Raw genomic sequence first — 22924 nt, 5'->3', positions numbered from 1 at the left:
GCTTCGGGTAGCTCTGCGCAAGCCGCGGGAGAGCTCCCCCGGCTTGCGCAGAGCTGCCTCTTATCCCGAAGCCCTGGCGCGCTGAGCAGTCGCGCCGGGGCTTCGGGTAGCTCTGCGCAAGCCGCGGGAGGGCTCCCCCGGCTTGCGCAGCACTGCCTCTTATCCTGAAGCTACCCGAAGCAACTGCCGGGGCTTCGGGATAAGAGGCAGCGCTGCACAAGCCGGGAGAGCCCTCCCGCGGCTTGTGCAGAGCTACCCGAAGCCCCGGCGCGACTGCTCAGCAGTCCCCGCCCCGGCGCGCTGAGCAGTCGTGCCAGGGCTTCGGGTAGCTCTGCGCAAGCCGCGGGAGTGCTCCCACGGCTTGCGGAGAGCAGCCTGTTCTGGGGGCTGTTCTGGGGGCCTCGCACCTTGGGGGGGAAATAATTTTTTTCCCTTTATTTCCCCCCAAAAAAACTAGGTGCACCTTATGGGCCGGTGCGCCCTATGGGGCGAAAAATACGGCAGTTTGTTTTCTATCTGCCTCTCACTCCAATCAAGTTACACATTTTCCCCTTTTTAGGATCACTGGATAACAGGTGAGGCATAAATCTTCAAAACAAAGTTAAAAAACTGCAAATTACAGGCAATTCCATTGTTCAAAGGCAAATGAGTAATAAATAGTTATAGCTTAGCTAGTTTAATGATGAAATATAGTTGAAAAACAGCTCACTGACATCTAACAGGTATTATGGATTCGTACATCCCAGCGCCATGCCTGTTGATTCAAGGAATACGGCCATGCCTGTTGATTCAAGGAATACGGCTCAGAGTTCAGAAGCATACACAATGCCTTGATCTTTATAACCTACATAGCAATATTAGTTTAAGTAGGACAGATAAACGAACACACTACGTGTCACATTTATACAAGCCGAGTCACCCTTAATACTTGATAGGAGCAATTCTCTACATACTTGGAAGTCAGCTCTAGAAAGTTGGCTACCAACTTATATGGCTTTAAAAGAGGATTAGACAAATTCATGGAGAAGGCTCTTGATGGCTACTAGCCATGGTGCTTATGCTCTGCCTAGACAGGCGTCTGGTTGGCTACTGTGAGAACAAGATGCAGGACTAGATTCATTAAGCTCTTATTTCCTAGGAGCAGCAGCTACTGCTTCTGATGGCTGTATAGTACCTTCAAGACAAGAGGAAGCTGACTACCAGCTGCTGATAAGAAGGGACAGTGCTGTGTTGTCCTTAGGTCTTTATGTAGAGACTCCCTACAAGGTGAGTGAATGGTTTAACAGAACTTACTTCTCATGAGGCCTGAGAGCCTGCATAGAATAGCAACAAACCTCTCCAACCAGGCTACATCTCTCAGTCAGCTCTCCTGGGGCTGGTCTCCTAGGTTGTGTTTCTCTTCAATATAGTGCACTGTTTAGTCGTTTAGTCATGTCCGACTCTTTGTGACCCCATGGACCAGAGCACGCCAGGCACGCCTGTCTTCCACTGCCTCCCGCAGTTCGGTCAAACTCATGTTCGTAGCTTCGAGAACACTGTCCAACCATCTCGTCCTCTGTCGTCCCCTTCTCAGGGTCTTTTCCAGGGAGTCTTCTCTTCTCATGAGGTGGCCAAAGTATTGGAGCCTAAGCTTCACAATCTTTCCTTCCAGTGAGCACTCAGGGCTGATTTCCTTCAGAATGGAGAGGTTTGATCTTCTTGCAGTCCATGGGACTCTCAAGAGTCTCCTCCAGCACCATAATTCAAAAGCATAAATTATTCGGCGATCAGCCTTCTTTATGGTCCAGCTCTCACTTCCATACATCACTAATGGGAAAACCATAGCTTTAACTATACGGACCTTTGTTGGCAAGGTGATGTCTCTGCTTTTTAAGATGCTCTCTAGGTTTGTCATTGCTTTTCTCCCAAGAAGCAGCAACTTTTAATTTCATGATTGCTGTCACCATCCACAGTGATCATGGAGCCCATGAAAGTAAAATCTCTCACTGCCTCCATTTCTTGCCCTTCTATTTGCCAGGAGGTGATGGGACCAGTGGCCACGATCTTAGTTTTTTTGATATTGAACTTCAGACCATATTTTGTGCTCTCCTCTTTCACCCTCATTAAAAGGTTCTTTAATTCCTCCTCACTTTCTGCCAATATAGTGCATACGTTACACAATTGTCCTCATCTACCTTGTGGACTTTCCAGGTTAACTCCTGTGGGCAACAGGATGTTGGTTGGGCAGATCCAGCCTGGTTCTTCTTGGGTCAAGAGTGCACTAAATGGCAGCATTAAAAAAAAAGTTGCCTCCAAACAATCCACCCAGGGATTGTTCATCATATATTGCTTGCTTGTCAGCTGCCGAGGGAATATTTAATATAACCTTAAAAAAAAAAGAGTAGTTCTCCTTTTTATGGACAGGAGCCCAACGCAAAATATTAACCTTCCAGACAGAGGGCAAGCAACCACTCTTTCGACCAAGTTCCTTCCACACAAACACACCCAGTGCCAGATTAACGTATAAACTAAACAAGCTATAGCTTGGGACCCTACTGTCTTGGGGGCCCCCCAAAAAAATTAAAAGAAAAAAAATGTACATTTCTTAAATATAAGATAAAAAACAAATAAAATAAAACCTACATACAGCAACAGTGTTTTGTGTTGTGTAGGCTCCTATTTGTTATGTGTAAATAGCTTTAGATACCTATTAGGTCCATAAATTACAATATAGCATATATTCAACACACAAAACAGTGGCAATTTGTTGTTGACAAAAGACAGCTGGACCTATAAAGAGCCCCATTACCTCCAGTAGCTTAGGGCCTTATCAAACCTAAACCCGGTCCTAAACAGCCCCCTTCCCTAACTCGAATTAAATTCGCTCAGGATCGGATTTAAACTCCGACGGACTGCCGCTCGCGAGGGGAGCCCCCTGGAGTTCTCCCCGCTGACTTTCTCGCTGCCCGCGCGCTCTCCCGCGCTTTGCATTCTCCCCGGGGTAGCAGCACGAGACGACTCCACGCGTCGCGCCGGCCTTTCAGAGCAAGGCGCCTCACGACGCCCCATGCCAGCTTCTCTTCAGGCGGGCTGGCGGGCCGGAGGCGGGCCCAGGCCCATGGCTCCTCCCTTCCCCGCCCTTGTGGCGCCAAGAGCGGCCGCGGCGGGAGCGCTTCTTTTGCTGGCTCTCGGACGGACTCGGGCGCCAGAGCCGGGCGCTGCTGCGGAGGCTGCGCTGCGGCGGCGACGGTGGTGGTTGTGGCGACATGTGAGCGGAGTTTTTTGCGCGCCAACGCCGAGCGATGTACTCCGGGAATAGCAGCAGCAGTCGCAGCAGCCTGCAGCCGACGCCGGGGGAGCAGGACTCGGAGCAGCAGCCGGTGCAGCCGCCGGACCCGGCGGCGGGGCCGCCGTTCAGTGCCAGCACCTACGAGCTGCTGGCGCTGCTGCTGGCCACCATCGGCATCCTGGGCTTGTGCAACAACCTGCTGGTGCTGGTGCTGTACGCCAAGTTCAAGCGGCTCCGCACGCCCACCCACCTCTTCCTGGTCAACATCAGCCTCAGCGACCTGCTCGTGTCGCTCTTCGGCGTCTGCTTCACCTTCCTCTCCTGCCTGCGGAACCGCTGGGTGTGGGACGCCGCCGGCTGCGTGTGGGACGGCTTCAGCAACAGCCTCTTCGGTAAGGGGAGCCGCGGAGGGAGAGGGCGCCTCTGGCCATGTGCAGAGAGACGGGGTCCAGGCGGGGAGACGGGTGAAAGAGGAGCTCGCTGTATGCTCTGTGTGTGTGGTTCCAAGTTTCTGATGTTCCCCAAGGATGCAGATCAACACTTCTGCCTTTTCAGTAAATGAATACTGAGGAGGAAAGAGAAGGGTGCCGTCCCCCTGGCAGCCCATTTCTCCCACTTGCGCCTCCCGGAATAAGGGACTGCCCTTCCTCCAACCAGCTGGCCTCTCTCCTGTAATCCCTTCAGGTCAAGTCCTGTATGGCCTCCTTTTCTTCCCTCCCTTTCCTCGGATTATAATCACCGGACCCATAATGTGGTTTGAGAGTGAGTGCAATCCCCCTCACGTTCTGTCAAAATTAGATGATGCCTCTGAACACGTGCAGAGTTCTCACAGTTCAGTGCTAGGAAATGGAGCTTCTAAGGAATCGGTAACCTGAACGTTATTCTGGCAATATAGGTGTCTTTTGGCTTGAGCTAGAAACTGCCATAAATGCTGCACATCGCCCCCCACCCCACCCCACCCCACCCCCTCTTATTTTCCACTTCATGTTTGTGTTCCCTATCTGATTCACTATGCATGCTCATTCCTGATCCTGCAGGTGGTATCACTTTCATTTCACGCCCAACCTTCTGATATGCAGATTTTCTCCTTTCTCCTCTAGCTTCTTTGGGGTGTCTTCCCATCTCATTAGGAAGGGTGGGGGGGTAGTTGTAGATCCATGAAGCAAGAATTGTGTAGACCCAGGACATCTCTTTGCAGAACACTGGCTGAGCGATGGTACCTGATCACTTTGGTCTGCAGTGCTGCATGCATGGTTTTGCTTCTTATTTGTACAAGTGGTACTGAGGGTTGTGCGCCAGTTGCCTAGATCTGCAGAGCCTTCAGGCTTATGTCTTTGTGGAAATGTCCTTACATTCCACTTAATGGGACTGAAAATTATCCCACACTTCATTTTGCCGTGGAAGGTAATCAGTTTTGTAGGTGCGTTAGTAACAAGAAAGGGATGCTGCTTGCAAATACAACATTAGGCAAGTCTGGCAGTTTTGAAGTGCTTGGCCTTGTTTATTAAATAAAATTAAAACAAACATGCTAAATTAGACCACTCTTTAGGGTACCAGAATATATCCTGATGCAAACTGAAAATTACCATATGCGGATTTGCATAGGATTTTTTTTTCTGGGGAAAAATCCGGCTCAATTTTTTTTCCTTCTAGAAAACCCACATCCCTTCATTCCACACAGTTCAGTGGCTGCTTCCTGTGCCCTTTCTAGACCTCCTGTGTACACAATCCCAGGTGTGGGGAACCTTTGACCCTCCAGATTCTGTTGAACTAACACTCTCATCAACCCCAGCAAGAGTGGCTGATAGCCATGGATGATAGGAATTGTAGCTTAGCATCCTTCGGAGGGGCAAAGGCTCCCAACACTTGCCATTCCCTGTGCCCCATAGATCTAACCTCTCTCTCTGACCATCATTCCATTTTACAAACATCCCCATTTTAGCATTACCCCACGAACACCCATCCTTTCACCATATCTTTATTTTGCCAGGAACACACACCATACCTGTATGTGATCTAGGGCAAAAGCCCCCCAAGGAATAACTCTCACCACATTTATGATGCCACCGACTTGCATTTGCCTCAATCTGGTCCCCCCTTCCCCACTTAAGTCTTGTGTCTTCATTTGCCCACAGGCACCCATAGTTCCTCTATCAATCAGCTTCCATATCATGCACACTGTTTGTAAGTGACCTCTGCAGCTCCTGCTTGACAGCTGAACTTTTGCTTTCCCTTTAAATCCCTACAAAAGCTCATCTTCTCTATGAGCCTTTTGACTTAATTCCCGATTGCCATTCCTAACTGTAGCTGATACCAAAACTTCCTCTCTACCCTTGTATGGCCAGTTATCTGTATTAGGGTGAAAGTTCCTTGCAAGCAGGTGATTGCCTTGTTGTTACCTATTCAACTCTGGAAGGCCCTTGTGTACACTGATGGTGCTGTAGATATCCTACTAATAACAGACTCAAGCTTTGAGGGTAGATCCTCAAGATCAGGCTTGGGGGAACATCAATATTTCCACAGGTTTTAGATGCTTAAACTTTAGGGGGGGAGCTCTTAAGGGGAAGGGAACCCCAAAACAGCCGAATGCTGACTGAGCATCCTCAGTGGCCATGGAATGCTGATTGACAGAATGAAACGGAAAACCAGGTGGATGGAGCAGGAGTGAGGAACCTGGATCCCACCAGATGCTGCTGGGTGATACTCTCCCCCCCCCCCGAACTATTGACTGTGCTGATGGACCCAGTGGCGTAGCGTGGGTTGTCAGCACCCGGGGCAAGGCAAGTAATTTGCGCCCCCTAACCTGTGGATTTGCGCCCCCTAACCCTAACCCCCAGATGTTGCGCCCGGTGCAGCCGGGCCCCCCTGCATCCCCCACGCTACGCCACTGGATGGACCGCTGCTTCCTGACCCCAGGAATAGATGGGATGGCTGGCTGGAACCAGAATAGGATCTACTCCACATTGCCTCATTTTGTATTTGGTCCCACTTGTAAATAATTTCAGGGCAAAACCACCTGCATCATTCGCCATTTCTTTTCTAATCTGCTACTTCCTTGGCAATTTCATCTTCATTTTTCTCGTCTTTTCCTCAGACCCATCAGATACGTTCCCACCTCCTTTCATTCATATTTCCTTGCGTTTCTACAGCACCCAGGATGATTCACAACATCAGTGTTCAATCTATTGAGTACGTTTTTCCTCATCTTCAGTTGATTCCCCACCCCCACCCCGAAATGAATCACAGGCTGCAGCTGTTGTGATTCAGGTGTCTCTATGAACCAAAATCACACAATTTTGTTTATATGTTTTCCTTCCCGAAGTGGAAAATGGGTGAAACTGCTGAAGAACAAATCAAACAATGCTAGTGGAAATTTGCTTCCCCTTCTCTGAAGCCATTTGCAGAGACATGTAGTTATTAAACTTCATTTAAATTGGTGTCTTCGGTAGAACGGAGTATGCCTTTTAATTCATTAAAACACACACACACACTCCCAGGTAAGATAGCTATCCCCAGATTTTTTACATTCACTTGACATGCCAGGAGTCTGTAGCTATTTTTGTAGAAAAGCTAAAGGTACGTGCACAAGGAAGCCATTTGTGATGACACATGTACCACATCGCTGGAAAGCAGTCACAACCTCCTCCTAACTCCTGTGTGTTTCTATGCCTGGCAAATTCCTTTTGAAGGAATTTAGGAGCCAAAGCATTTCCATGAAAAGCAGGGCTGGTGTCACAGAGTGGCCTTCCTGGCCTCAGTGTGTGGGTCCCAGACAACACCCCTAACCAGCTCTGCTTTGCACAATCTCTGAGTGTTTTGGCCTGGCTGAAATGTGTCCTGATGGTGCTTCCAGCTTTCCTGGATGGAAGATAGAGAGAGTTGTGTGTGTAGAATCTAGCTTACTGCACAGAGCTAAAATTAACACTTGATGGTTTGCCCACGGTTGCCTCTGACTTTGGCTGCTGCTGGTAGCGGTGGAGCAAGCCAATCGGGCGTCTGGGGCGGCACGCGTGCCCAGCTGCCTGCAGGGGCGGAGCCAGCCAGGGCAGGACGCTCTGCGGGGCCTCCTCCCACTCAGCTGCCCTACAGCTGGGGGGTGGGTAGGCAGCGGGCGGACCATTTGGGCAGTGGGGAGCCTGTGTGCACCCAAGCCACCACATCTTTCCCAGGCTCGGGTGTGATGCAGGCCCCGCGGTGGGTGCCGCCTGGCATTTTGTCACCCCCCTCAGTGGTGACACCCGGGACAGACTGCCCCCACTGCACGCCGCTTCCTCCGCCCCTGGCTGCTGGTGTGCAGCCCCCCCAAAGATTGTCCCAGAAAGAAATGCGGCCCTTGGCCTGAAAATGGTTTCCCATTCCTGATGAAAAGCCTTATTTTTTAAAAAAGAATGCCAGCAACATGATGGCTGCATGCACATAATATTGGAGGTTTCCGTACCCATGGAATGGATTCCTACGAGGGCTGTTCGCACACAGGTGGGCATCACTTGGTTTCTCTACAGTCAGTTATTCTTGGGAATTCAGAAGCTCCACATGATGCATTTGTTGTTTGTGTGTATAGGGAGTGGGGAACCTGTGGCTCTCCAGATATTGGTGAATTCTAGTTCCCATAAGCCCTGCCGGCATGCTCAGTGGTCAGGGTCCCATTGAAACGAATGTGATTTGCACAGACCATCTTCAAACTCATGTGCAAATAGGTTCTATGGGCCTGCTAATATAGGAACTTAAAGGTGAAGTCCCTGATTCTCACTAAAGGTTATCTGCCCGAGGAAGGCAGCTCAGCTAAGCCTTGCTCCTTCACTCATTCATAATCTATATTCCCAATCCATGTGTCAGCTGGTGCTAATTCTAGGCAAATGCATTTATGGATGCTGTCTTGGAGTGCTGTTGCTTTTACTGCCTTAATTGGAGTTGTCAGCTTTTAAAAAATGCGGAATGGTACCTAACACTTTATCCTCAAAAGGACTCAATCTCTTCTTGTACCATACAGAAAAGCACAAATTGTTCTAACGTGCTGTTTTCTGCATTGTGGCAAGAAGCCGTCATCTCCAAGCCACAACTCCCTTTAGAATGTATCTCAACTGCTTTTTGACAGTCATATATCGGAAAGGAATTAAGTCTCTTCTTAGAAATCTCATTTTAGATAGAAATCTGACTTCTGATTGTTGATTGGTTGGGATGCAACATTGGCATCTGCCGGAAGTTCAGTTGCCCACTTAAAAGAGGCACACCCCTTATAGTCCAGGAACATATCATACAGACTGGTGCAAGTTAAGGCTGCGGTTGTAAACACAGTTGCAAAGGGGGTAAACCCAATGGAATGCAGTGGGAGTTGCTTCCAGGTGAGCAGGTGAAGATTTGTGCTACTTGCCTTTGGAAAATAAGAAAATAAACTCTCTGACTACAGTAATGATAATGTACAGGGACACTGTGGCAGTGCTTTTATAATGAATGCAATTCATATAAACAACAGTTGCAGTGACCCAAGTTTATTCATCTTTCCTTGGTTCCTGGCACATGACTGGACATTTAAATAATGTTGATTCTGCTCTCGAATATTTGCCACCCGTCTGATGTCTTTGAGATTAACTTCAGTAAATAGAAGCGGGGAAACACAGCCGCTTTACCCTTTCAGGATATGCTGCAGGGTGTATGGATACCATATTGAATCATTTTTTTAATGAATCATTTTATATGTAATCAGCCATATTGTAAGATGCAACTTGACGGCCAGTGGAGGGAGACAAAGCTTTCATCTTCACATTGAAAACAATTCAAGGACACTTTTCACTATTATTTTTTCTTTTGAACTTAACTGACATGGGGAACAGCTTCTGTTTGTTTAAGGAAATGTTAATAATTTGAGTTAAAGAGGACTGCAAGGATCCTAACCACCATCCCCACCCAATCTCTTGTGCTAAGGTGGTCTCTTCCATGCTGCACTTCTCCCATCCATTAAGTTCCTCATCTCAACTGTTACTCAATTTCTGCAATTCTAAAATCAGTGATCAGCTGCCCCGTGTCAAATGTGCCTTTCTGGCTCAGGGGTCCATTTAGAAAAGGATCCAGGAAGCATAAGCCAGTAAATTAGGTACTGTTAAATAACCAAGTTCTTTCGTAAGGATATAAAGGCCAGTTTTACAAAGTTGTATTTAGAAAGTAGGTCAGTATGTACACACAGGCACAGTGATGCGTAAAATTAACTTTCCCATAGAATTTTTCACTTAGTTGGTTTTTTGCAGTTGAAGAGTGGTAGAGCAGCATCTTTACATTGTAGAACGGAAATAGAAAGGTGGACATAGCTGTTCGCTAAATCCAAAATTGAGTCTCCTGCTTTAATGCATTTTTTCCTACTGCCATACAGCTAGAAAATCACTTCTGTTGTGTCACTCTATTCAGGCCTGACTCTGCAGGAGCAGTAAGCTGAGGTGCTGAGGGAGCTAAAAGGTGGTAGGGGGTTGCACAGGCATGCATCCGACACGGCTTTTGGCCCATGGGCTGCATGGCGCACCTTGCTCTTTTTCCCATTTGGACCCAACTATTCCTTCAGCTTCTGCTAATGATGCTGGACCTGTCATATGCAGAATCGTACTGTCGGCATTGGCGGGCAGTGACCCTCCAAAGTTGTAGACAGGGGCCTTTTTCAGCCGTACCTGGAGATGCCAGGGATTAAACCCGGAACCTTTTGCAAGCGAAGGAGATGCTCTGCCGCTTTCTGGAATTTGGAGGTGGGTGTGGCAAAGTGCATGCAACGCTACTGAGAGAATAAGGAATTAATAACTGCAAAAGGGGCTATCTTCCATTCCAAGGTAGCAGGGGAAAGAAAGATCCCTAGGTGCTGTTTGTGTTGCTTGATAAGGAGGTCTGCATCTCAGTTGTGTTCTGTTTTAAAATAAGCTGTTAAGTTCCTTTAGTAAGTAGTCACATCTGTTCTTACTGGAAGCCTGAGGGTACCTCCAATTCTACCACAGGCTTTTCTTTTTTGAAGGCTTCATTTCCAACTTCCAGGGGTGACTTGGGCTGCACTCACATGGCAGCTTATTCCATTTCCCTCCATTCTAAGTTCTGCACTATATTTGAGCTTTCACGGGAAACAAAATGCACTTGCAGAAATATAGCACAGGTTTAGTGCTCATTGCCATCTTATTTGCTTCCAGAAAAAAAAAGCTTGTACATAGCATGAAAATGCGTGCTAAACTTGCCCTATGTTGTTGTTGTTTAGTTGTTTAGTCGTGTCCAGCTCTTCGTGACCCCATGGACGAGAGCACGCCAGACACTTCTGTCTTCCACTGCCTCCCGCAGTTCGGTCAAACTCATGTTCGTAGCTTCGAGAACACTGTCCAACCATCTCGTCCTCTGTCGTCCCCTTCTCCTTGTGCCCTCCATCTTTCCCAGCATCAGGGTCTTTTCCAGGGAGTCTTCTCTTCTCCTGAGGTGACCAAAGTATTGGAGCCTCAGCTTCAGGATCTGTCCTTCCAGTAAGCACTCAGGCCTGATTTCCTTAAGAATGGAGAGGTTTGATCTTCTTGCAGTCCATGGGGCTCTCAAGAGTCTCCTCCAGCACCATAATTCAAAAGCATCAATTCTTTGGCAATCAGCCTTCTTTATGGTCCAGCTTTCACTTCCGTACAGCACTACTGGAAACATGCCCTATATTCCACTGTATCTCTGGAAATGGCTTTTTTGTAATGTGAAAGCTCAAATATAATGCAGAAATTAACAGTTTGGGAAACTGGAATAAACTGCTATGTGGATGTAGCCTTGAATTGGCATTTCTTTTTGCGCATTAGACTTCATTTTCCCATTCAGCTTCCAGCCAGCAGATTTAAGGTGGCTTACATGTTTGAGCATATCAGGATGCAGATTACAGCGTGTGGCATATCATTTCTTTGCCATGTATCTGGACTGTGACTGATTTCAAAAAATCTGGGCAGTGGGATTGTTAGTAAAAATCTTTCCCTCGGAATCACTGCTTACTATTAGTTCCATATAACGGTGAGCCAAGAAAAGGTTGTTGCCTCATTGCCTTACTTCCATGTTCCTTAATATTTGAAGTGAAAACAACTATTTCAAGTATGACGTATGTTGTTCTTCTCTTCAGTGACATTTGTAACCATTGCATGGTTCCTACTTTGTTCTCTTCTTTTGCCAGCTTTTGTTGTTAATGGATGAGACACTGCTTTATTATTATCATCTGAAGAGTGCTTGGAACCAGCATGGTGTATTAATTAGAGGGTTGGACTAGGACTGTGTGGATGCAGGTTCTGGTCCTCAATCAGCCGTGAAGCTTGCTGGGTGCCCATGGGCCAGTCTCCTCATTTGGACACAATGCGAAACATTACGCCAGTCCTCCTCCAGCATGGCTACAAGGATGAGTTCAAAAGCTTTTGTTTTCATTTTAGGTTAACCGCAGATTGTGACAGCCTGCATACTAGGAGAAACCTGCTCATCTTAACTCTGGCTTGCTAGAACAAATCCAACTTCAGATCCTAGTTTATGATGCCAACTTGTTTTAAGATCAACCACAGTTTAGAGTGCAAATGACATACTAAACCACAGTTAATCTAAAACATGCTTAACGATGCTGGAGGAGGAGAGGGCAGGGCTTGTGAGCCCACTGGATGATAAGACAGTTACATCTTCAAGGTAGAATCAAAAGGACTTATTCTCTGTTTTGGCAGTGGAGGAAAACATGCCAGAAATCACAGAAAGCCCTTTGCCTATGAGCAAGCACCTTTGAGCAGTAGGAGCTATCTGCAGGAAACAGTTCTCCAGCAATGATTTCTGCAGTCAAGTCACTGTGCACTGTAAATAGCTGCCTGGTTACTCTTAAGGACAAGGTGTATTGCAGTTAGAAACTGTTCAGTCTAACAATTTTTGCTTGCGGGAATCAAGTGAACTATGGAACTAGGCTTGTTTGTCCACTGTATGTAGGGCAGTACTGCATCCATATGCAGAAATGGATTTCTGTGTGTCCTTTACCCAGGTACTCTGCAGAGGCCTAAGCCATAGCATTGATATGGGGGGGGGGGAAGTAAAGGGATTTCAGAAAAGCCAGGGAAGTCCAGAAGCCAAAGGTAGTGCTCAGTTGTTGACGTACGGAATTTAATTGGGCATGGCTTTCATTGAAGCCTGTAGAGCACTGCTTGTGTTGGAAGACTGGGCTATATTTAGCTCTGGCATCTCTAAGCCTTGGGAAGCTTTGGAGCATTAAGAGAGGTGCTGGCAGCAAGCCTTGTGCAGCCTTCAATCTTTAAACTAAATGAGCACTGCTCCACCAAGAAGAGGACACTGAGCTCCCCCAAACAAGTGCCAGCTTCTTTTTCTTGGTTGTGATACATATCTAGTTATTCGAACCTTAAGCTAGAGCTCCACATTTACTAATAATAATTTCAGGCATTTCATAGAATGATAGAGTTGGAAGGGACCCCGAGGAACATCTAGTTCAACTCCCAGCAATGCAGAAATAGGTAGCTGTCCCTTATGGGGATCAAACTTGTGACCTTGGCATTGTCAGCAGCACCACATGCTAACCGACTGAGCTGTCCATGGGAGAAGAGCGGCGGGCGAGAGATGATGATTCTTAGCCTTTCCCCCATCATCGGCTCTGGATCCATTCCAGTCCGGCTTCCACGCTGGTCATGGGACCGAGACGGCTCTGGTTGCCCTAACGGATGATCTTCGTAGACAGCTGGATCAAGGTGGGTCGGGGCTGCTGATTCTTCTAGATCTGTCAGCAGCTTTCGACATGGTCGATCACGAACTTCTGGACCACCGCCTTGCCGACGTGGGGATCCAGGGCACAGTCCTTCAATGGCTGCGCTCATTTCTCTCTGGTCAGGGACAGAGGGTGGCGCTTGGGGGGGGAATTGTCATCGCACCACTCCTTGGTGTGTGGAGTACCTCAGGGTGCGATACTCTCCCCAATGCTTTTCAACATCTTTATGCGCCCCCTCGCCCAGCTTGTCCGGAGTTTTGGGCTGGGTTGCCATCAGTATGCTGATGACAACCAACTCTATCTGTTGATGGATGGCCATCCTGACTCGGCCCCAGACACACTGACCAGATGTTTGGAAGCTGTGGCTGGATGGTTACGTGGGAGCCGGTTGAAGCTAAATCCTTCGAAGACAGAGGTCCTGTGGCTGGGACGGGACGATATGGGTTTGGGGGGGGGCAACTCCCATCTTTTGCGGGGGTGCAATTAGTGCCAGCACCGTCCATTAAGAGTTTGGGTGTAATCTTCGACACCTCCCTTTCCATGGAGGCGCAGATTGCAGCTACAACAAAGGCGGCATTTTTCCATCTCCGCCAAGCTAAGCAGTTGGCTCCTTACCTCTCTCGCCCTGACCTAGCCACTGTGATCCATGCGACGGTCACCTCCAGACTGGATTATTGTAACTCGCTCTACGTGGGGCTGCCCTTGAGACTGACCCAGAAACTCCAGCGGGTGCAGAATGCTGCAGCGAGACTCCTTACGGGGTCTTTGCTGCGAGATCACATTCACTCGGTGCTATACCAGCTGCACTGGCTCTCGGTGGAGTACAGGATCAGGTTTAAGGTGCTGGTTTTAACCTTTAAAGCCCTATACGGCCTAGGACCCTCGTACCTACGGGACCGCCTCTCCTGGTATGCCCCACAGAGAAACTTACGGTCTTTAAATAAAAACATCTTGAAGGTCCCAGGCCACAGAGAAGTTAGGCTGGCCTCAACTAGAGCCAGGGCTTTTTCGGCCGTGGCTCCGATCTGGTAGAACACTCTGTCACAAGAGACCAGGGCCCTGCGGGACCTGACATCTTTCCGCAGGGCCTGCAAGACAGAGCTGTTCCACCAGGCCTTTGGCCAGGGCACAGCCTGACTCCCTCCCTCGGCAATCTTCGCGGAGCTCTGGCCCAATGGTTGCCAGTGGCTTGAATTAATTAATTTTATAATGAATGATTTTAGAGTGTTGTTTGTCCTGTACTTTTGTACTGTTTTATTGTTGTTAGCCGCCCTGAGCCCGGCTTCGGCTGGGGAGGGCGGGATATAAATAAAATTTATTATTATTATTATTATTATTATTATTATTATTATTATTATTATCTTCTGGTTCTCTCAGGCAACCCCACTGTTTCCCCACTCCTAATCTTGGAATGAGTGTTCTTTGTGACAGTTGTAGGTGGAATAGGGAGAAGTGTCCAGAGGGTGGGGTAGGGAAGGAGAATTGGTGCATGGCGGAATGATTATTCACATCCCGCCTTATTTGAAAGCACTGAAACCAGAGAGGACAGAGATGGCAACACGCAGAGGCAGAGCTGGATGCTTTTTAGGCAACAGCAGGCAGAGTGCGTGGAGCACCCATGACTTCTCAACGCTGTTGCTTACTGAGAGCTTACTCCACACAGTGTTGGCACAGCAGCGGAGTCAGTTTGACGCTGCCTCTCGCTTCCTCTCGGTAGGAAGCCAGGTGAACCTGTCTCCAGATTTTGGGCTGGGGAGTTATAAAAACCTGAGCACAATCCATAAAGCCACACCTGGACTGCCCTCAATTTTATCCTAACCTTGCCCTCCACCCAATCTTTTAAGAAAAGTTGTAAGTAGCTAAGGGGGCCAGCATGGGGGCTTGGAGAGGCAAAGGAAGTACAAGGGTACTGTTTTGAGACTTGGACTCCCCCTCCCTCCCTTTCTTGCTTCTGTGAGGTGTTTTGCCCAGCAGCCACAGAGCTGATATTTGTGGTGTGTGCTAGCATGTGGCTATCTATGACAGAACTTTTGTAAGAGTTCTGGGAAGATGCCTTCTTGTCCTTCCGGTTTGCCCTAACAATCTGGCCCTGCACCAAACGGCACCCAGCTAAGATTCATTTTTGGTGCCCCTCCACCCCCAAAGTTGTTCAGCTTTTCAATTTTGTATCACAGTTGTCGTCTGTTCCGTGACTTTGGTGCTCCATTTTGTGTGCGTGATGTATCTTTGTCATACAAGATGATGAACCTGCATGCCGGTATCTAAAGTTCTGTGTTTATTCATACCATATGAGCTGTTTGTGCTGCTTCTTTCAGCTGGCGAGTGGATGGTTGAGTTGATAGACCATGACAGATGCTTCCAAGCATGGGGCTACAGGCAGTCACCTGCCCCTGAAAGCCAACCCTGTGCACTCACCCATGCACAGGGCTAGTTCAGCACATACGAATGAACTGAGAAAAGATGACTCATCTTGACTTCAGCATGTAAAAAGTGGCTGTTTGCATTTGCCTTTACTTAAATTTGAATGCCTGCTTCGTCAAGTGTGCCTTAATTGACTCATGAGCTCCCTACTGGGGCGAGGGGTCGGGGGGAATGTGCATCTTTTCTCATGTAGCAGATGATGCACATGCTTTGAAAACAGAACTTTGGGTTATTTTTTCACGTGTTAACATGTTACTGATAGCAAGCAGGCTGCACTGGTTCATGTAGCTGCTTCATGTAAAGTTGGGAAATGGCCCAGACCCAGGATGCACAACCTTTTCAGCCATGACATTTGATGCTGGCTTGTGTGCATGAGCATGCGCGCGCACACACTCCCACTCCCACTGCGCATGCAGGGATGCCACCATCACTTGCCTCCTCTCAACTCCCCAGGTGGGAGTTGCTAGCAGTTGTGCTTGCCAGGAAAACATGGGGTGGAGCAAGCTAGACAGAGAAGCAGTGGGTGGGGGGACAACTGTGGTCTGAACAATGTTTGCTGTCTAGAACGATCTTTCTATTGACTGGAAGTGCTGTGTTCAAAGAAGGCATCAATAACAGGCACTCTGGTGGTTTTGTTCCATCTGGATCTTATTGCGAGTCCATCAGACTGTCGTGGGACACCTGCTGAATTCATGCTTCCCTTTTGACTTCCCTTTTACCGTCTGCTGAATAAGCCTTTTCAAAGTGTGTGTGTGTGTGTGTGTAGCAGTAGTGGGTGTCATCACGACAGAGCTTGTCTGAGACTGCTCGTAATCTAATGCCTTTTCTGAATTTGATTATAAGGGGTAATGGTTCTAACATAAGGTTACTGGGTTTTTTGTTTAGGTTTTTTCTTGAGCTAACAGGTTATAAGTGATAGGTATTCTTTGACTACTAATAGACCTGTCACCAGCAATAGTTTTCAATGTTTGATGCTTTGCTGTGTTTTTATTATTTTGCAAGTCACCCAGAGTGGCTGGGGCAACCCATTCAGATGGGTTGGGTATAAGTAATAAATTACTGCTATTATTATTATTAACATAAATTATTTGCTTATTCAGTCAATTGGATGTTTTATTTTGACCATATAGAACTAGGTATACAGAGCAATGAAACAAGCGCCACAAATCACAAGGCTGCATGCAAAACCAGAAAACGTATATTTATTGGCTAGGAAATTCTTATGGAACACTCTCCCTAAGGAAGCTCTCCTGGTAATCTATTCTGTACTAAGTGAAGATGTATTTGTTTTTCCAGGTATTTGGATGTGCACTATTAGTTTGCCTTATAATAGTGATATTTGGTTTTTGTTCCTATTGGGGGGGGTGTGTGTTTATTTTTTAAAGTGGTTTTTTGTGGGGGGGAGGGGTGAATGATTTTAGCTTAATTGTGTTTTTCTACAAAGTACCGGTACTTTGTTATTACAAAATGCATCTCTGTATTGGGGATAATTTAATAATCTAAACTAAACTTTTTATTTATGTCTCCCTGCAGGAATCGTTTCCATTATTACTCTCACTGTCCTGGCCTACGAACGCTACCTTAGAGTAGTCCATGCAAGAGTGATTGATTTCGCGTGGTCTTGGAGGGCAATCACATATATCTGGCTGTATTCCTTAGCTTGGACAGGAGCACCTCTCCTAGGCTGGAATCACTACACTCTAGAAATTCATGGATTAGGTTGTTCAGTGGACTGGAGGTCAAAAGAGCCCAGCGATTCTTCCTATGTCCTCTTCTTCTTTCTTGGCTGTCTTGTCACACCAGTTGGGATCATGGCTTACTGCTATGGACATATTCTTTATGCGATACGAATGGTGAGTTAATTCAAGCAGTAGCTTTTCACTAGAATTCATTAGAAGTGGCCAAATGCAGAGTGATCAAAATGTGATTTATGTGGATAATAATAATAATAATAATAATAATAATAATAATAATAATGTATTATTTATACCCCGCCCATCTGGCTGGCTTTCCCCAGTCACACTGGGCAGCTCTGAACAGAGTATTAAAAACTCTGTAAAACATCAAACATTAAAAACTTGCCTAAACACGGCTGCCTTCAGTTGTCTGCCTGGTTCCCTTTAACCTCACTTCTCACAGTAAGGGAACTGCCAGAAGGCCTTCGGCGCTGGACCTCAGTGTCTGGGCAGAATGATGGGGGTGGAGACGCTCCTTCAGGTATACTGGGCAGACGCCGTTTAGGGCTTTAAAGGTCAGCACCAACATTTTGAATTGTGCTCGGAAACGTACTGGGAGCCAATGTAGGTCTTTCAGGACTGTGTTATGTGGTCTTGCCAGCCACTCCCAGTCACCAGTCTAGCTGCCACATTCTGGATTAGTTGTAGTTTCCGGGTCACCTTCAAAGGCAGCCCCACGTAGAGCACATTGCAGTAGTCCAAGCGAGAGATAACTAGAGCATGCACCACTCTGGCAAGACAGTCTGTGGGCAGGTAGGGTCTAAAGATATTTACAAAGGAATACATAAAATCAAAATTGATGGAACTTATTTCCAAGTAATCATGCTTAGTATTGAATTGTTAAACCACTGAAATAGATTGTTCAAGATTTAACAATACAATATTATTATATACTTGTTTTAATAATGCAGAAAGTCACACTAGGTAATTTTACATGTATACAATCACATGTATATGTGTGATTGTAAATAAAATCAATAAATCTATAAAAATTGCTAGTATTAGTAATTACAGGGACTCTATAGGGATTGACATAAAATTGCTGTAGCTCAGTACATAGTGAGTTTCTGCTGTTAGTGTTTTTGTTGGTGTAATTGGACAATAACAGATAACAAAATAAAAGGCTCTGTGGCACCTTATAGACATAACAATTATTATGGCATACGTTTTCATGGACAGGAGGTAACTTAATCAGTAGTCTTCAAATTTATTCCAAATTTGTTAGTCACAAGACTCTGATTTTGCTGCAGTAGATTAACACAGCTATTTCTCCAGAAGTCAGGGCATCATCAGAAATCTTATTTAAATGAAGCTGGTGAGAAGGATGATGCCTTGATAATTTTTGAAACGTGGTTAGCTGTCAAATAATAAGACCACTTACAACAACATTCTTCTCTCTGAAGGATTTGGAACTGAATGCTCTTTAAAATATGTGCTGTTTGATTGTTTTTCATTATTTTTCTTTGCAGCTTCGTTGTGTTGAAGATTTGCACACTGTCCAAGTGATCAAGATCTTGAGATACGAAAAGAAAGTAGCTAAAATGTGTTTTTTAATGATGACCACCTTTCTTATCTGTTGGATGCCTTATGCAGTGGTCTCCCTTTTAGTAGCCTATGGGTATGGCCACCTTATAACTCCAACAGTGGCTATTATCCCATCTTTATTTGCCAAGTCAAGCACTGCCTACAATCCAGTTATCTATATCTTCATGAGCAGAAAGGTAAGCAGCTGAAAAACAGAGTTACGGTATTTACTGAGGCCGAAAGGATCACATCTAATGCATTACGCAATAGAGGTGGTCTTCCTCCCGACACAAGCACAACATGGCAGAAATTACACATAGTATTATCTTGCATCTATGGGAAAATAGGCAAGAAAGGCACAGAAGGCAAGACTGACAGAATTTCTTTGGGGAGAAAAGGAACAATGAAACTTGACCAGGATAAAGCTTCCTAGTAATTTAACAAGGGCGCTGTTCCTTTTACCACTAGCACCATACATAGGCTCAAAGCATGTCTGGTGGATGTCCTAGTTGCCGTCCTTGCATCCAGGGCACTGATTCATGAGGATGAAGAGGATGTGCTAGGGAACACTTGGAATTGTAAGTCTACCGTGAGCATACAAGGGAGCCACCCTAGTTATTTGGGTTTCCACCAATTTCGACTCAGGAACATGAAATGAAGCTGAATCATTGGAAGGTTCAGAATGGTAGACAAAAGTGCTTCTTCGCATAGCACATAGTTAAACTGCAGGATACATTCCAACAGCAGATAGTGATGTCCATGGATAACTTTAAAAGAGGATTAGAAAACTTAATGGAGGCTAAGGCTATCAGTGGGTACTAGCCACAATGGCTATGTTCCGCCCCAACTGTTGCAGGCCATATTCCTCCTTGGATACCAGTTGCTGGAAACTGCAGGAGGGCCAAACCGCCTTGCAAAGCCCACTCTATGTGAAGTGCGTTACAGTAGTAAAGTCTGGAGGTGACAAGGGCATGGACAACCGAGGCAAGATCTGACTTCTTTAGGAAGCGTTGCAGGTGGTTCAAGCTAGTAAAAGGCACTCCTGGCTACCTGCAGCACCCAAACTTCCATTCAGTCCTGTTGTGAAAACAGCAGCATCCCCAAACTTTATCCAATTCTGTGAAGGACAAGATGAGCACCTCTGCACAGGCTTGCAGGTTCTCGCACCACTACTTCTGCTTTGTCTGGATTAACCTTCAGGTTGTTGTTCTTGTCTAATCCAAAATAGCCTCCTACTACCAGTTTAGAAGTCCACAGGCTGTCAGTGGGAAAGAGGTAAAGCTGAATCCCATCTGCATGCTGATGAACCTTCAGCCTAAACTTCTGGATGACTTCTAGCAAGTTCATATAACATAAGGGACAGGGTGGAACATGTGAAACAGCTGAATGGGATGGAGGCACCCCGTAGACAACTGACAGTGTGGCAGAACCAGTGACAGAAGTTTTCTGGAATATTATGCTATGTGTAGATTAGGATAACTTGTGTTGAGGAATTTTCATTACAAAGTTTTCGGCTGCCCTGGGGAGCAGTCTAAATTTAGCATGTTTATTATACTTAAATTTAGTAAACAAAGTTTAAAAAACTTTGAAATTGCCAGGCTTGCTCCATGACACTTGCCTAATATTGTATTTGCAATTGGCATTCATTCATTGCTGCAAAAAAGTGTACAAAGTTGAAAACTTTCTGTGGAAAACTAGACCACCAGAAAATCTTTCGCCCTACACCACTGGGTGGAACAAAAGTCTCTCAATATGACTGTTAGGGTGCCTCTGATCCTTAATGGATTGTCAGTCCCTATCACTTTGCCTCCTAAGCTCAGCCCATGGAGTACATGAGTATACCATGGCAATTCAGAATTAGATATATAGTAGTGACTTCGGGTGGGCTTTATAAAAGCTACTAAAATATGAGCATGCTAATTCATCCATGGGGATTAAGGAGCGGAGTTTTCCTTTGACAAAATGAGGCAATCATTTTGGCTGTTATCTGTTCTGTTCTGCGCCTGGATCTTGCATTAGCTGCTACTGAAGTCTAAATAGGTTAATAGAAGCAGCTGAAATTCATTATGACTGATGAAGTGCTGTAGATCCCCCCCCCCCGCTGCCGGATGGTATTATATATGCTAGATAAGATCTAATCCATCCTAAGTCAAAGAGAGGCCAGTTTGCATTAGTGCTTTTGCACCCATTGAAAAGAAATTCCTTTTGGGGAGTTTTCTTGCTCACTCTTCACCATACGGTTGGCTGATGCAGTGGCCAAACATATGGAATTATCCTATAATGCAGGAGTAAGAAACCTCTGGACCCCCAGATGTTTTTGGACTCCGACTCCCATTGTCCCTGACCACTGGCCGTGGTCAGATGGGATTCGAGATCCATCACCTAGAGGATCACTGGTTCCACCCCATTCCTGTTCTAATGTGTTGGTGCAAATCAAGATTGTCACACGTGCAGATACCTGGTCTGCTGCCAGCATGAAAACTGAAAGTACAGCTTCTCCATGTATGTCTGGGAACCTATTGAAGGAGAGTTATCAAGCCACTGTACTCCAGTGTATCACATGAGTGTAACACTCAGCAGGCTCTGAAAACTGATTTTATATGGCACCTATGTCATTCTTGTATAGGTAGTGTGAAAGTGTCGCTTTCTGAATGACGGGTTTTCACTGTAATTTGCTCCCCTTGCAGTTTCGGCGATGCCTCATGCAGCTCTTCTGTGTCCGCCTCCTGAGGTTCCAGAGGCGCTTGAAAGAAAAGCCAGCAGTAGGGAACGAGAAACCGATAAGGCCCATTGTTGTGTCCCAGAAGGCAGGCGACAGGCCAAAGAAGAAAGTGACTTTCAGCTCTTCCTCAATCATTTTCATTATCACCAGCGACGACACACAGCAGATAGACCACAGCACGAAATACGCGGGCACAAAAATAAATGTAATCCAAGTGAAGCCACTATAGGGGCTCCTGGGATTTGAGCAGACTTCTGCTAACCAAACTGTTAGACTATCTTTGTGGCACAATTAGTAAGAGCAGGCACCGTCTTTCAGAAGCAAGATGTGGAAGTAATTCAGACTGCAATCCTTCGCTTGTGTACCTGAGAATAAGTCCCATTGAAATCATTGGGGACTACTTCCGAGAAGAAAAGTGTAAGATTGCCCTGCCGCCAGCCTCAAGCTCTCTGTAACATGTTAATTGTTGTGGCAGTACTGAAACAATGACACATGGCGGATGGGCGGGTTTTTATTTTATTTTACTTAGAATATTTATTTTTCCATATCATGTCTTGATCACCTACCTACCTATCCCTTGCTGCACTGTACACGAACCAGGGAAATAAAGGAGCTTTTAAAGTAGGCCATAGTTCCTTCAGCAAGGCCTCGCTGATTTATTTCTTTTTAAGCAATGTCTGGTGCTGTATTTTAATATGGTGTGATGTCACAAGCCGGTTTGAGCCCGCTTGGCAGCCTCAAGCACTTGTCTTGAATTCAGTGTAGGGGTACATATAGGCAGTGGCGTGTTTTTTGGGGGGGGGGGTTGTAGGCCAAGCTTCCGCCTCAGGTCTGAACAGGTGGCAGCTCAAAAGCAAAATAAATTGGCTCCTAAAGGAAATTGTATCTTAGTGGTGTGGCATTCCCTGCCCCCCCTTAAAAACTGAACTGATTATCTTTTCGAGAGCTGAGATAGTTAGCAACTGGCATCTCCCTTACAGCCGCCCATAAGAAGTGCTTGCGCTGAATATATTTAAGCAGAGAGTGGTAGCGCTTCAGGCAACTGCGAATTCCAAAAGGTGCGTGAACATTTGTTACAAGACATGGATGATGCTGTAGTGGATCTTCTCTGAGGCGGGCGCAGAAGTTCAAAACGAATGAATGATTCAAAAGGGCAAACAGTCAAAAGGGCCTAAGGGCCAAACTATATGTGAAGCTGGATTCATGACTGAAATGCTGTGTTTTTATTTTATTACTAACAGTTGGGAGGGGGGATTAACCCTTCTCCCACTGCATTCCCAACAAAAATCATAGTGACTCCACTTTGAGGAGAGGTTGCAGTACTTGTGGTTTCTTAATTTAGAGAAAAGGTGAGTCAGAGACACATAAAAAATTATGCATGGTGTGGAGAAAAAGGACAGCATAAGGTTTTTCTCCCTCATAACCCTAGGATTCATGGACATCCAATGAAGTGCTTGAAATACTGTATACTTACATTACTAGTTTGTATAACTACATACTGAATACAATTAAATAAGGCTAAATATTTAAAATAG

General features: G+C 46.2%; 1 protein-coding gene across 1 annotated transcript; it reads left to right on the top strand.

The window, feature by feature from the left end:
* Positions 1–3113: 3113 nt before the first annotated feature.
* OPN3 (opsin 3) lies at positions 3114–22029 on the top strand. Its single transcript, XM_083496940.1, has 4 exons — positions 3114–3660; positions 16941–17260; positions 18613–18864; positions 21355–22029. The coding sequence occupies exons 1-4, from the start codon at positions 3282–3284 to the stop codon at positions 21616–21618; spliced, it is 1215 nt and encodes a 404-aa protein (XP_083353066.1). The 5' UTR covers positions 3114–3281; the 3' UTR covers positions 21619–22029.
* Positions 22030–22924: the final 895 nt, after the last annotated feature.

Source organism: Podarcis liolepis (genome assembly GCF_965112155.1).
Source record: "Podarcis liolepis genome assembly, chromosome: 3".
Taxonomy (NCBI): domain Eukaryota; kingdom Metazoa; phylum Chordata; class Lepidosauria; order Squamata; family Lacertidae; genus Podarcis; species Podarcis liolepis.
This window is presented reverse-complemented; position numbering and strand designations above follow the sequence as displayed.